The 12,947-nt window shown below is 42.1% G+C and overlaps 1 protein-coding gene across 1 annotated transcript in view; it reads right to left on the bottom strand.

The window, feature by feature from the left end:
- Positions 1–2,562: 2,562 nt before the first annotated feature.
- NFATC2 (nuclear factor of activated T cells 2) overlaps positions 2,563–12,947 on the bottom strand; it is a 59,655-nt gene continuing 49,270 nt past the window's right edge. The window contains exons 7-10 of the mRNA XM_074157585.1: positions 6,691–6,746; positions 5,633–5,759; positions 3,379–4,074; positions 2,563–2,699 (exon numbers count right to left, since the gene is read on the bottom strand). Of these exons, the coding sequence (XP_074013686.1) occupies positions 2,563–2,699; positions 3,379–4,074; positions 5,633–5,759; positions 6,691–6,746 (1,016 nt within the window). The remainder of the gene's footprint in view (positions 2,700–3,378; positions 4,075–5,632; positions 5,760–6,690; positions 6,747–12,947) is intronic.

Here is a 12,947-nt window from a genome sequence, read left to right as displayed (position 1 = left end):
GTCTCTAGAGGTCCCTTCCAACTCTGACAATTCCGTGATTCCGTGAATTTTTCATGAATATTCCATTTCCCTGAGGATTCATCTTTACACTATTTGATATAAAAAAGTTACAGATATTATTTTTTTTGACAAATATAGAGGTATATGGAGGAATATGTGTAAGAAGGTATACATACATGCGGCAATGTCTAACCTGCATCAGTCTTCCCAATGGCTGCATTTCCAAATCCAACCTATATGACTTGATAGCTAGAGCCTTTCTTCAGTAACCACACATTTCGTAATTCTGTCTGGGAGGGGAAAACTGAGAAGTTGCAAGGGGGATGCACAGGCTGGGCTGGGCACCTCTTGCTCTGAGGTAGCACCAGTTCTCTACATCTGCAGTATGATCAGAAATGAGCAACAGACATTCTTAAGTTATTATTAAGGTAGCCAGTACGGACAGTACCAGTTGTGCAGCTACTGCAAAGAGTTCCTCGCACATGGCAAAACCCACCTGAGAAGACAGGTAAATACTTGCCATCACCTGCCTTAAAGCCCATGCTGTTTTGGCTACACTGCTGGTGCTATTCAACCTTGAGAACTTACAGCTTTGTGATCTACGTCACACATTTGACTGTAAACCTCCTGTGGAAGTGGAACCAGCTCTTATCTTTACGAAGCAGGAGGTAAAAACATGTTAAGTGTGCTAAGTCCCCAGTATTACATGCTCTGTGGAGCAGTGAAGGCTCTGATCAAAGAACAAACCACGATCTCAGAAAGAAGGGCAAATACATATTTTTTTTTTACAGCAGGGGAGATAAGAAAATAATGAAGCGTCCTGTCAGCAGTGTCAGCAGGAAGCTGGAAGAGGTAAAGAGACATAGCAATTGTGTTAGCCATGAGATGTTCTTTTCTGTTCATTTCCAGGAGAGCTCAAAGACTGGGACAGCATACAGACTCTGACAGGCAAAAGCTTCAGGAATGAGGAACCAATGGAGCAGGGCTTGGTCCCAAGTCACTGAAGAAGTTCATGTCAAAGCTCAGAATAGAAGCAAAGACCAAAACACCAAGGCTGAGCATTAACCGCATAGGCAGAGGACAAGAGTTGACAGGAGGAGGTCACAACCGTACAAAGGGACGAAAGCTGGACTGTCAGCAGAAATATGGATAAAGAAGAACAAAGAAGAGGGAGGAGGAAGATGGGGGAAGGGAAGAAGAGAGAAGGGAAGCAATAGACACTGAAACAGTGGTTGCCTAAGAGTCTGTGCATCAGCGGCAGTGCAGTGCGTTCATGCCAGGCCTGGCTGGGGAACCATCATCTCAGTATCTATCTGTGAAAAATCACAGCAAGACCTAACAGCTCACTTTATCTCAGATGAGCTTTCTGGATAAAAGGGATTTGAGGGTAAAGCCTCCATAATCCTTTGGGTTTGCTTTCTTTTAATACTTTAAAGCACAAAAATAAACTTTCTAGTTAGGAAAAATATGGCTTTTGTTATGTTCTGAGTCACTTTTCCCCAGCAGCAAACAAAGTGGCTTTTCAATTCAAGTCCTGAACATTTCAGAATGAAATGTTTTGCAAAGTCCTAAAGTAAATCACAATTCTCCAAGTCACACTTCTAGCTAATGTAAACTCACTGAGGCCAGTAAAGGGACTGCATGTGACCGATCTCGCCTGGCCTGAGTTGGGTGGCATAATTGATAAATTAATGTCTAGTTGCAATCAATTCAAGATGATCCAGTCAGCCAAACAGAAGCCTGGAATTTCATTATTAACTTGCTGCTATTCTGCCTAATGGCTCCTCTTAGCACAGAGGTTGACTACATCCCTTGTGAGCTATGCTATAGTTAGATATTACTGGCCTGATTCAAAACCCAGTGAAATAAATTTTGCAGTCCATTTAAGTGGACTTTGGCTCAACTCTGAAGTTTGCTAGCTTTTACTTCTAGATTCTTTCTTTTTTATTTCTTTTACAAGGTTTGTACCAAGTATTTTTAGAAGCATGGAAGAACCTCTCAGCTTCTCATATTAAAAGTTCCTTAAAACACAGCGTTCAATTTTACTACTAGAAAGATTATCTTGCTTTGTTATCATGCCCCATTCCCTGAATGGGAAGTGGATATTACTTAGCTATTTTCTTGCAGATCCAGCAAAACTCCTAAATCAAATTCACTGTTAAAACCCAATCCAACACTGCTTTTCAGACATGGAAACCAGTAAAAACTCTCTAGATTTTACTGTGATGGCACCAAAGCTATATCAACCACATTTCAAACACAGACTAACAGAGAAAACTATCCAAACTCTACTCTGCCCACAGAAACAGCAATGAAGACTGTACAGAATACAGCCACAAAGCACACAGTACCAGAGTTGAAGAAAGTAAAACTTTCATGGGCACAATTTCACAACTCTAGGTGAGTAATTGCAGTAAAAATCTCAAACTACTGAGTGCTTACAAAGCACATAATGGTGCGCATTTACAAGATCAAACCGTGCATGCAATTGTCTAGACTTAGAGGACAGCCACAGTGAATATACGTGAAAATCAGGTCTGTACTTATATGCATAAGAACACCCTATATTTGCAGCAATATATCCAGCAACCTCACTCCGCTCCCACTAAAATCAGTGTCGGGTTTGCTACTGGCCTTTATGATTGCAGCGTCTAGCTGCACTATTAACTTTATATTGATTTCCTCTTGCAAGGAACATACTTTAATAAAAGAACCAATCAACCAGATTGCCAATAGCTGCCTACCTAAGAATAAGCAGGATATGTTCAAAGAAAGGTTTACTCTAACTTATATTCATTCTTAAAGGCTAAATCTGCTGGCTTACAACAAAGAAACAGCATTGTTTTACTTATCAATGTCCTACTGTTCATCTAGAACATCTGCAATAGTTTTGCCTGCAGCACTACCCCATTCATTACAGGCCTTGATAGACTGCTCAATGAGCTTCTTTTTTTTTTTCGGTACAAAATGTACAAAAGCATTTTACAAAGTGGACTTTGCCCTGATATGAATAATAAAAAAATAATTTAAAAGTGCATTTTGCTTCAGATTCTCCATTTTTCAAACTAACTTTTTGCAAATGGAAACAAAATGGCAACAGCTTGAAACCTGACAGCTCACTCCATGGCACGAAGCAAGACAGAGGGTTTCTGCAGAACACTATGTTTTTTGCTCGGTTGCCAAAGTGCATTCCCATCTACCAAAAATGCAGTTGATGACACACCAAAATGCAACATGAGCAAACAGCAAATATGCACACCCATCAAAAAGAGGCCATAGTGTTTTTGTGCCAAGGAACAGGTGGGATTCGTAAGTCCTAAATTTCCTCCCTCCCTTCCTCCAACAACCCAACCCATAGAAGAGAAGAGCAGTACTTACCGTCGTCCAGATATGCTTGGTCCAGATTCTGTTCCTGTTTAATAGTGACTCCAGCTGGTAACACTTCTTTCTGGTCACTAACCGGTGGTCCATTTTTTGCTGCTCGCTGGCCTGAGGCTGTCTGCTGCTGAATCACGGTAGGATATGAACTGGGACTTAACCTTTGTGCTTGACTGACCTGGGGCTGGTTGGATCTTGCAACGTTGGACGTAAAATTTTCACAGCACATGATGTGCTGAAATTCTTGGTGACTTCCACACCTCAGCTGCTGGTTGGTTGGAGAATAGTGAATCACTGGAGAAGACTGCTGGTTGCCTGGAGAGTGGTGGAGCACCGCTGAAGTTTGGCCTGGAGAACCAGTGTGCACCAGCACTGACCTATGGGCGTCTGAAATAGCAACTGGTGTAGCCATCAAATTGGATTGCTGGTAGCCCAGTTGGCTCGGGCTAAGGCTCTTGCTTCTTTGGTATATTACAGCGGCTGGATTCTGCTGATGGTATCGAGAATCAGGAGAAGAAAGGCCTGAGCGCAACTGCTGGCAAGGAGCCATAGTGGCCACAAGACAGGAAGGGGATTCGGTGACCATTGTGTGCTGTGAATAGTAAGGCTGTGTTACTGTTCCCAGACCACTGTGTACTGTATTGCAGATTAAGGCTGGATCATAGTCATCAATGGGCTCTGTTTTGATTGATGGTACTAGAATAAAGCATGCAAAGGACATTATTTGTAACAAGCTGATAAGAAACAGAGAGAATTTCCTTGAAGTAATAACAGACTTAAGCCGTTTACAACATTTGCATGTGCAAGCTCATATCTCGCAGGCATCAAGTTTAATAAATCACGTATATGCAATCATGGCAGAGTCCTTCTTGAAAGCCCTCTGTGCTAAGATGTTCTTGAAAATCTATAATGATCTATTTAACCACAAATTTCTAAAAATCGAAAAGTTCAATACTTTAGCTCATATTTTAATTCATTTAAGGGCCATTCTGGAATATAAGCAAAGTAAGAAGCCATAGAAAGGTGTTTCATGTAGTACTTCCATCTCAAAGGAAGACTGAATAAATAGAAATACTATGACATATACAACTCCTTATTTTTCTGTCAAACATTTAACTAGTGACCAAAGGCAGAGCTGAATTGTTTTAAAGCTTTCTTTTTAGTTCCTTTGCTGCATATAACTTCCTCAGTACTGAGAGCTGAAGACTTTTCTGACACCATCATTTAAAAAAACATGACTTAGTAAGAGTTGTGTGAGTCTTGGTGTGGATAAATGATTTCCCTCTACAGACAAGTTCTCACATTTCTAATGCTTTTTTGGTAAAATATTCCCCAAAACTCAGTACTGAAATATCATACAACGGAAACCATATAACAGTCATGCAACGGGGTTATTTTTTTGGAGGTATAGGAATTCCTTCTCTGAAGTGGTCTATTTTATGGATTGTATTAAGATAGTATTGTACTTATCAATACTATTCCACAGGAGAACAATTTAGCAACTATACAAAACCTTCACATACCCTATACAGTTCATAAATTCAGGGAGAGGATCAGAGATTTCCAGGCTGGAGGAGACCAAAATAAGAACCAGAATGAATGTTTGCCCATCCTTAGAAAACAGTCAAATTAAGACATCATTTTGAAGTTTGAAAAAAATCTGGTACTGTTATATTACGCTTTCTGGTTTCCACAAACACAATACTCTGATTTTCTCACAATATTTTTCTCCCAGCCAAAGCTGAGAAATTCTGGGAATCTCATTAGTAATCCTTTAGCATTTATTGTGACATAGCTCACCAATTCCCAAGAGGAAGAACATCAGAAAAGCATTCATATTTTCCTCAACCAGCCTCACTCTGGAGAATATATATTGCTCGCCTTCCTCCATACCAAGCCCTTGTTACTTTCCCAGATCTGATGTTATCTTACTGTCATACACGTCAGCTGGGGAAGGCAACGCTCATGGTTTTCACAGGGTCACATCATGTCACAGACTGAGTCTGCTCCCACTGAGGCTGTTGGCAAACTTCCATCAAGTGAATGGGGCAGCATCAGCCCATTGCCAAGATAACTGTCTACTTAAATTTATGGGAAATTCCTGATCATAAATCACATGCATCCTTTAAACCAAACAGTCGCTGAGTGCTTAGCTGCACTCAGCTGAATTAAATTAGTAAAATTTAGATCCTCAAATAACAGGAAGAAAACAACACAGCAGAAATTAAAATCTTTCTCTGTCTTTGAGAATTACCTGGGTGATAGGTAAAATGCTGGGGTTGGCTTCTTTTTCTTTTCCCATTGATGACGTAGAAATTCACCTTCACAGCTGTGCGAATGTGCTTGTTACGGTACTCTGGTATTTCTACAAAGAGCATGCTCTGAAACAACGAAAAGTGACAATACAGAATTAGTAACTGAGGCTGACTGCAGATTCTTGTGTGGATCTCCCTGTTACACGTCCAGGCATAAAGGAAGAGAAATCTTCCTGTTCATCCCTATAAAGAACGGTATAAGAAGAAGAAAGGGAAAAAAAGGGCAGATGGTGAAAGACTAGAAGATTTTTGGTACTAGGAAGCTGGTTTCTATGTACTGTATCCTCTCTTGTACTTGATGTTGCCTGAATTTGGAGAGAGAGGTCTCAGCTAGAAGTAAAGCACACAGAATGGTGGTAAATGCAGCAGCGCTGTTAATCACACTGTGCTTGATGAACAAGTACGTATGGCAGAATTCCCTCTTTTTGTTAGAATAAACTTTATTATTTTATAGGCTTTTTTCTTATACACAGCCATATCCTGCTTCCATGGAAATTAACAAGAAGTGTCCCGTTCTCTTCCGCAAGGGCAGGCATGGCCCATGGCAATGCGAGTGCTAGCTCCTAAATGCACTGAACAACTACAGTAAGGTCCCATTAAGCAAAGCGAACAAAGAGGCTCATTCCCTTGAAAGACCAACGTTCATTTTAAATACTATAGTACAAGTCCTGTCCTGCAAAGTACAGAGCACCCAAGACTTCCATACAGGCCAAAGGAAGTCAGGACAGCCAGCATCCTGCAGAGGAGCGGGCTGATACAATAGAGTCTTCTGCAAGAACACAAAATCTAGCCGTTATTCAGTTTGCTGTGGGTTACTGCTAAATGAATAGTTTCTTTTTGGAACACATTTATTGCTGAAGCATTTGACATTTGTTCATCACAGCAGTAAGATAGCTGCTCTTTCTGCTTTTGAGACGCTCTTTGAAAACTACCCCTTGAATACAACTTGCTGTCTGAGAAGCTCAAGGAGAGGACATCCAATGTTTTGCATACTTACAGGCTGGCTCTTATCTTTGTCCACTGTTGCCTCCATTTCCCAGATCTGCTGCCCATCTGGAAGAATATCACAATATTAACCTCACTGTATTTTTTTTAATCATAAAGCTTGACTTAAAAAAAGGAGACAAATTGAGGGCATCAACTTAGCAAAGTTCTCAAAATGGACTTTCAAGCACCTTCCCAGTCCTAACCAAAAGCAGCAGCATTTAATTTAAACACATCATTGAACACTTCTCTCGCCAGGAAAAAGCTAAAATACATATTGAAATTAAGTGTTTTTGTAGAAATTAGCCGAACTGAGGAATGAAATATTTAGCACAGGTGCAACATCTGCTTTCTACCAGACTTGATTTTAAGCCAGCTTCACTGATGGAGGGCAGCAGAAGGTCAGATAACTCATTAACGGTCACATTCAGTCAGCAGCTCAACAAACTTCCCGCTATCTAAGCTAAGGCCACATGGTTCCCCACCAGTGCGGTAAGCGGCGGAATGGGCGAGGAGGTGGAGGAAGGACTAGCTAAGAATCCAGATCTTGTAAGGCATGCATAGAGGTGAAAGCAAGCAAACTGAGACACTTCAGGGCTGTTTTTTAGAAGTGCTGCACAGTGAAACTGGCAGATGCTCTGAATTCTCACGGGAGTGTGGGTTCTTCTAGATGTAGTTCAACAGGGACATATTCTTACTGTAATTGGGAAACCAACTATATAGAGTGCTTGATTTCTGTTATGCGTGCCTTCTTACTATTTATACTTCTTATAAGCGCTATATGAAGCCTCATCATGTGATATCTAGCAGCACATCTCTGATCGAGGAACAAGCCCAATGTGTCTAACTGTGGATCTGCGCCTTAGCACTCCCACCACTGCAGGCTGTGACAGAGGCCACCAGCAGTCCTAAAGTCACTGTAAAGCACCAAATCTTCACCGTACTCAGTGTAAAAGCACCTCATCGCACATGCGACAGCCTCTACCTCTGAACCACTGGAAGTCTTTCTGTTCTTAATTACATCCACACAGCTCGTCTCCATTCTGTTACACAAAATCGTATTTATAGTGGAAAATAAAATTTGATCCCCTTGTATGGAATACCATCAAAGTAACCCCCGAGCTTTATAAGAGTACATCAGTAGTGACAGGACATTTGTACACAAACTGGATGCTTCATCTGGATACAAATATTTCTTAAATCTACTGTCGCCCACACTTCCCAGAAACATCTTTTAGCAATGCCTTCCTTATTACTTTTATTTTTTTTTATTTCAGATTTTAATCTCTACCCCTTTGATTTTTATATTCTGCTGAGCCTTTTAGCCACACAATTTGCAGAAGAAAAATACTGATGGGAACAAAAAATTGCCTCATACCTTTTTGAAAGCTTCATTTTAAAATGAATAAGGGACATGTATCCCAAGGAACCGACGTGACTTGAAATACTGCAGCCGCGAGGCTGGTGTTTGCTTTGGAGAGGGGGAGGCCGCTGCGGGCGCGTTTCTGCAGGGGTTCCCCAGACTGCACACCCAGGTCTGGCGGGACAGGGGTGGAAGTCTCCTAAAAACAGTCCTTCTCACAGGACTTTTTATTTTTCCCAATTCTTGGAAATTCTGCAAGAGCTGCTTTTGTCCTCTGTTATTTAAGTACTTCTGCTTCTGGCAAAAAGGGAAATTGAAAGAGTATTTTTAAATGCATTTTGCATTTTTTTTTTTCTGTTGTTTTCCTCTTTGTTCTCGGCTCCGCGCAGACAATGAGCTGACAGATGTGCTCGGCTCTCTGGGCTGCTGCTCCATGGCCGCAGCCCCAGGGAGGGCCCTGCTGGCCCCAGCTCCGTGTCCTTCAGCCCGGGGGTCCCTCCCAGCCTGCCCCCCTCCGCAGCAGGCAGGGCCTGGCCTCCCCCAGCACCCCACACCCGAGACGCCTCGGCTGTGTTCTGGCCCCTAAACACACAGGAGGGAGAGAAGGGTTTTCCCTGGGTCCGCGCCAACAGGGTGCCCCTTCCTCCCTCATGGCAGGCGGGCTCCCCCAGGGCCTTTGTGCAGGATGCCTGGTCTGTGGTGGAGCAGGGGTGGGCACACAGCCCTGGCTGGGCCTCCTCACTCCCGATCCTTCCCGCCAGGGACGTGGAGGCAGCTGAGGAAGAGCTGGAAGATTGACTCCATCCGTCGGTTACCTGTGAGGAAAAGCCTCTCAGGGGGAGAGGGGAGAAGAGCGCCTGGGCCTCCCAACACCTCCCACCGCTACTGCCACACCATTCTGGTGCAAGGAGAAAATGCTAAATAATTCAGACTTTTTTAAGTGTTTCAAGTTGCTCCACAGTGAGTCAGTTGTCTTTTCTGCGCTAACATGTGGATTAGTGACGGACTGCCGGAGCAGAGACGGCCTAAGCAAGCTGTGTAACCAGAGCCAGCAAGGCTCTCGCCCCATGTGCTGTTTAGCCCGCACATCCCAAAGGACCGCTGTGCACAGGAATGGAAAATACTCAATTTTTTAACAATAAGTATTCGCTTTGGCCACTACTTTGGACCATTTCAGGTTAAATCTATAACCCTATTAATGCAGCTAAAGCTTCACTGTAGTTGAAATGGTAAATATCTCAGGGAAGGGGAAGCCAGCAAATACCAGGGCTTTAATCCAGCAAATACTAAATGCATTGTCTGATGACAAGGACAGTAAATGCTTAATTCCTCTTCTAGGTGATCTTAGCGAAAAGAAACTATGATAGTATGTGTTAAGGAACCTTCTCACACACCCCCAGAAGAAAACCGAAAGAGAAATTTTTATAGTTCTCTGAGGAAAAAAGGAGGGAAAAGGAAGAAACAATATAGAGCTCTGATAGAGACACACATCGGGAACTGTCTAAGCAATGCAATATGAAGATGTCCTGACAACGAGGACAGCCAAGCGGGAATATTTGACACTGGTTTTCCTCCAGGCAGAATGTTTTCATCTTTGTTTCTGTACTGCTAAATTCAAACAGTCTGTGCAGATACAACAGCACTAACTTCACAAAGAAGGTAGAAATCAAAAGGATTTGTTGGTCCAAAATGCATAAAATAAAGGAGAAATAGGCCTCCAAGTCATCTGCTGTGTTCAAGAGGCCTGTGAAGCATATGCAACCACAATCACAGTGGATTTGATTTAGTAACCAAGCCACTGAAATTGCACTAAAAGCTAATGAAGCCAGCCATAAAAATCAAATGATGCTTAGGCTGAGTCCAAAGTCTATAGGGATTAAGAGTAAGAATGAGAATAAGCCCAACCAAACAAGAAATAAATGTATTTGGGGTTATCATTCTAATGATGATAGATGCTCCTGTTTGGATATATTCAGGCTCGTGGCAGCTACACAGGTTTCTAACGTATCTGTCATCAGCAGCAATCCCTGTTCTTTAAGCACTGAAGCCCTGTTGAATATAACCACTCTGCAGCTCACTCCCTGACCTTTATGATTAAATATCATGATGTGGCTCCATCTGTCTCACTGCTTCACTTTTATAGTTGCAAATGTACAAACTTTAGCTCGAGACAATCAATATTTGCTTTTCCTTTAACCCCTCTGGATACGCACATTACGGTGAGCTTTTGGCAGAAGGAAGGAGGAGGCTGTTAATAAAATGAAAAATACAACTGCATTCAGAAGTATCTCTCTACTTTAGCCTGTCCTTTTTGCTGGTAATGAAAAGAAATCTTTTGATTATGCGCACTCAGAGAGTTAATGGAGAGCAGGAGGAATAAACTGAGACATCTCAGGCCCATCTGTAGGACAATTCGAGGAAATTTTGAACAGAGAAAACTTGCACTGAACTGTCAACACATTTATCATCTTTAGAATGTGCACAAATGAGAATTTTTTAGGAGGAAACTAAACTCGATGTTTGAAGAAAGTAAAAAATGGCATTTTTATTGTACGGATGTGTTAAAAATCATAATGCTGATAGATGGTGAAGCACAGCTCCCAGTACAAAACATATGTCACGAGTTGGGTATGTGAAGTGGGCCCTTTTCTCCAGTGCCAGTGTTGCAACCCAGGTGATGCCTAAACACTACAGATGCATTTTGCTTTGAGCAAACCTCCTGAGGTCCCATCTGGCCTTAATTACCCTGTAACTCTGTCATGCCACAAAGGGGATAATGAGTGGTCCCCTCCGTGCTTGCAAACAGAGAAGATTAAGCCCCAGCTTGACTGATAACTTAATCTACAGTCTACAAGTACAGATAGCTGTTTATTGCATATAATGGAACCTGCTTCGACAGTGGAGAGGTAAGAAAACTGCAAAAGAGCAACAGCATCATTTTTGCTGAAGTACGGTGAAAGCTCACAGATGCAGAGAACGTGTGCTCTGCCAGTTCCATTCAGTGCTGGGCTGTCCTGGCATTGATACACACCAGCCAGAGGCACTATAAGGGTGTCCCGGTACATGTGTGGATCACACAGGAACTTGGTGCCATGTCCACGTGTGGGGTGTCTCAAATTCTACCTCCGCTGCGGGGAATTCAATCCGCGCCTCTGAAAAGAGCAGTAGTTCCACTGAAGATGATAAAATATTTTTGGATTTAGACCCTGAGGTCTTACCAGCCGCTGCTGCCTCACGCAGTATTTTTACTGTTGTGGTTCCCTGCTCATTTAATGGTTTGTCTTAGTTGGCAAGTCTTTAACACCACAGGTCAGTGAAATGTTCAGGAAATAGAGATTTTTGTGCTGCTTCAGGACTATGAGACTTAGCATTAAACCCTGATGAGAGATCTGATTGTGTCAGCACTCTTTGGAGGAATGAATGAGTTGTTGGAAGAAGGTAATTCTACCCTCTCTAACTCAAACTGTGATCATACCAAGAGTCTTGCTTCAAACTTTGGGGAAAATCAAAATGTCAGTCTGCATTAGGAACATTTTGGGTGATTCTCTGCAGCCCCTTATAGGGCTTTTTTTAATTAGCCAATTAAAGGTTTTCTGAACCAGTTACAGCCTTTACACATTATTCACGATCCCTTACTCATGACTTTGGGGTCAGTAACTAGCAGAGAAACAAACTTACTGCTTTATTTGAACAAGCATGACTGATGGACTGAGAGGTTCAGGAAATTTTCTTTGCAGTTCTCTCCAGTTGAAGACTAAGTATACTATTGTGCCGATTCTGTATGTGATTCTGCGCCTGCATATGATTTTATGCTTGAAAATGTACTTTATTGCTTTTCAGTCAAGCATTACACAAATTACTTAATGAACAACCTGTTACCTTTTTCCCAAGCAGCAAACCATGCTAACTCCCCAAAGAAACCGAGTCTGGTAGCTAGTGGGAGAGCTGCCCTGACTGGCCATTTCTGCAGAGTTCCCTGTGGGCTTGCAATGAATTGTCCCTATTCACTGTGTTTCTTGGAAGGTCTTCCAAAAAAGCACAATGATTATCTCTGTCAGCTTTCATCAGCAGATGAGAAGCATCTCTGGAAAACAGTCAAGGTTTTTTAGAACCACCCCAAGAACAAAGCAAACAACAATGAATGCTTTCCTGCAGAACAGACACCACTTCTGGGATGCAGAAACCTTATGGGCAGGAGAAAACTCACACAATCTCTGCTGCTCTTTTGGGGGATGAATTCTGATTTCAGCTGGGAAGTTATTCTGCTTCATGTCAGTGCAAGGCTGCTCAGCATCTAGTCCTACGCAGTTGTCTCCTAATAACTTCAGAATAGTTTTCAAACTTTAAGTAAATACAGCATGAATGAATTTAGAACTCACAAAAGTAAAGCAATTGTATTTTTCACTGAGCTTGATTTCCATGGATTTCTTTTTCTTTCTGAAGGAAGACTGCCCACTGCAGTTAATGAAGCTGTGTTTATGATGAGCTGAGGCCAGTGCCTTCATTTCACTGAGGACAGAAGTTTGAGTCACCAAGGCCAAAGATACAAGTCAAGGTCTGGGAGGTAAAAGGCCAAAGGATTAGTCATCCGCCATCCAGCCCAGCCCCAAATTTGACATTTTGCACAGTGAGAGCAACTCTAGAGAAGACTTCTCCCCATCTATTGTTGAGGAATTGAATTCACACTAAAATAAAACATAAATACAGTAGTTGAGTAGTGAAGCAGCAGGGGCAGTCTGTCATTCTAGGGCTCTTCCAAATGATTCCTTATGCCAATTCATCACAATACATTTGTTGTTTTTTTAAGATTATACGTGTGTTTGTGTGTGTGTGTGTGTGTATAAATTATTAAACAAAAGCTCCTCTCAAAATAAAACCACTGGGAACCTCCATGTAATAAAATGAGT

Source organism: Numenius arquata, chromosome 12 (assembly GCF_964106895.1).
Source record: "Numenius arquata chromosome 12, bNumArq3.hap1.1, whole genome shotgun sequence".
NCBI classification, from domain to species: Eukaryota; Metazoa; Chordata; class Aves; order Charadriiformes; family Scolopacidae; genus Numenius; species Numenius arquata.
The sequence above is the reverse complement of the archived record's forward strand: the minus strand, read 5'-3'. Positions and strand labels throughout refer to the sequence as shown.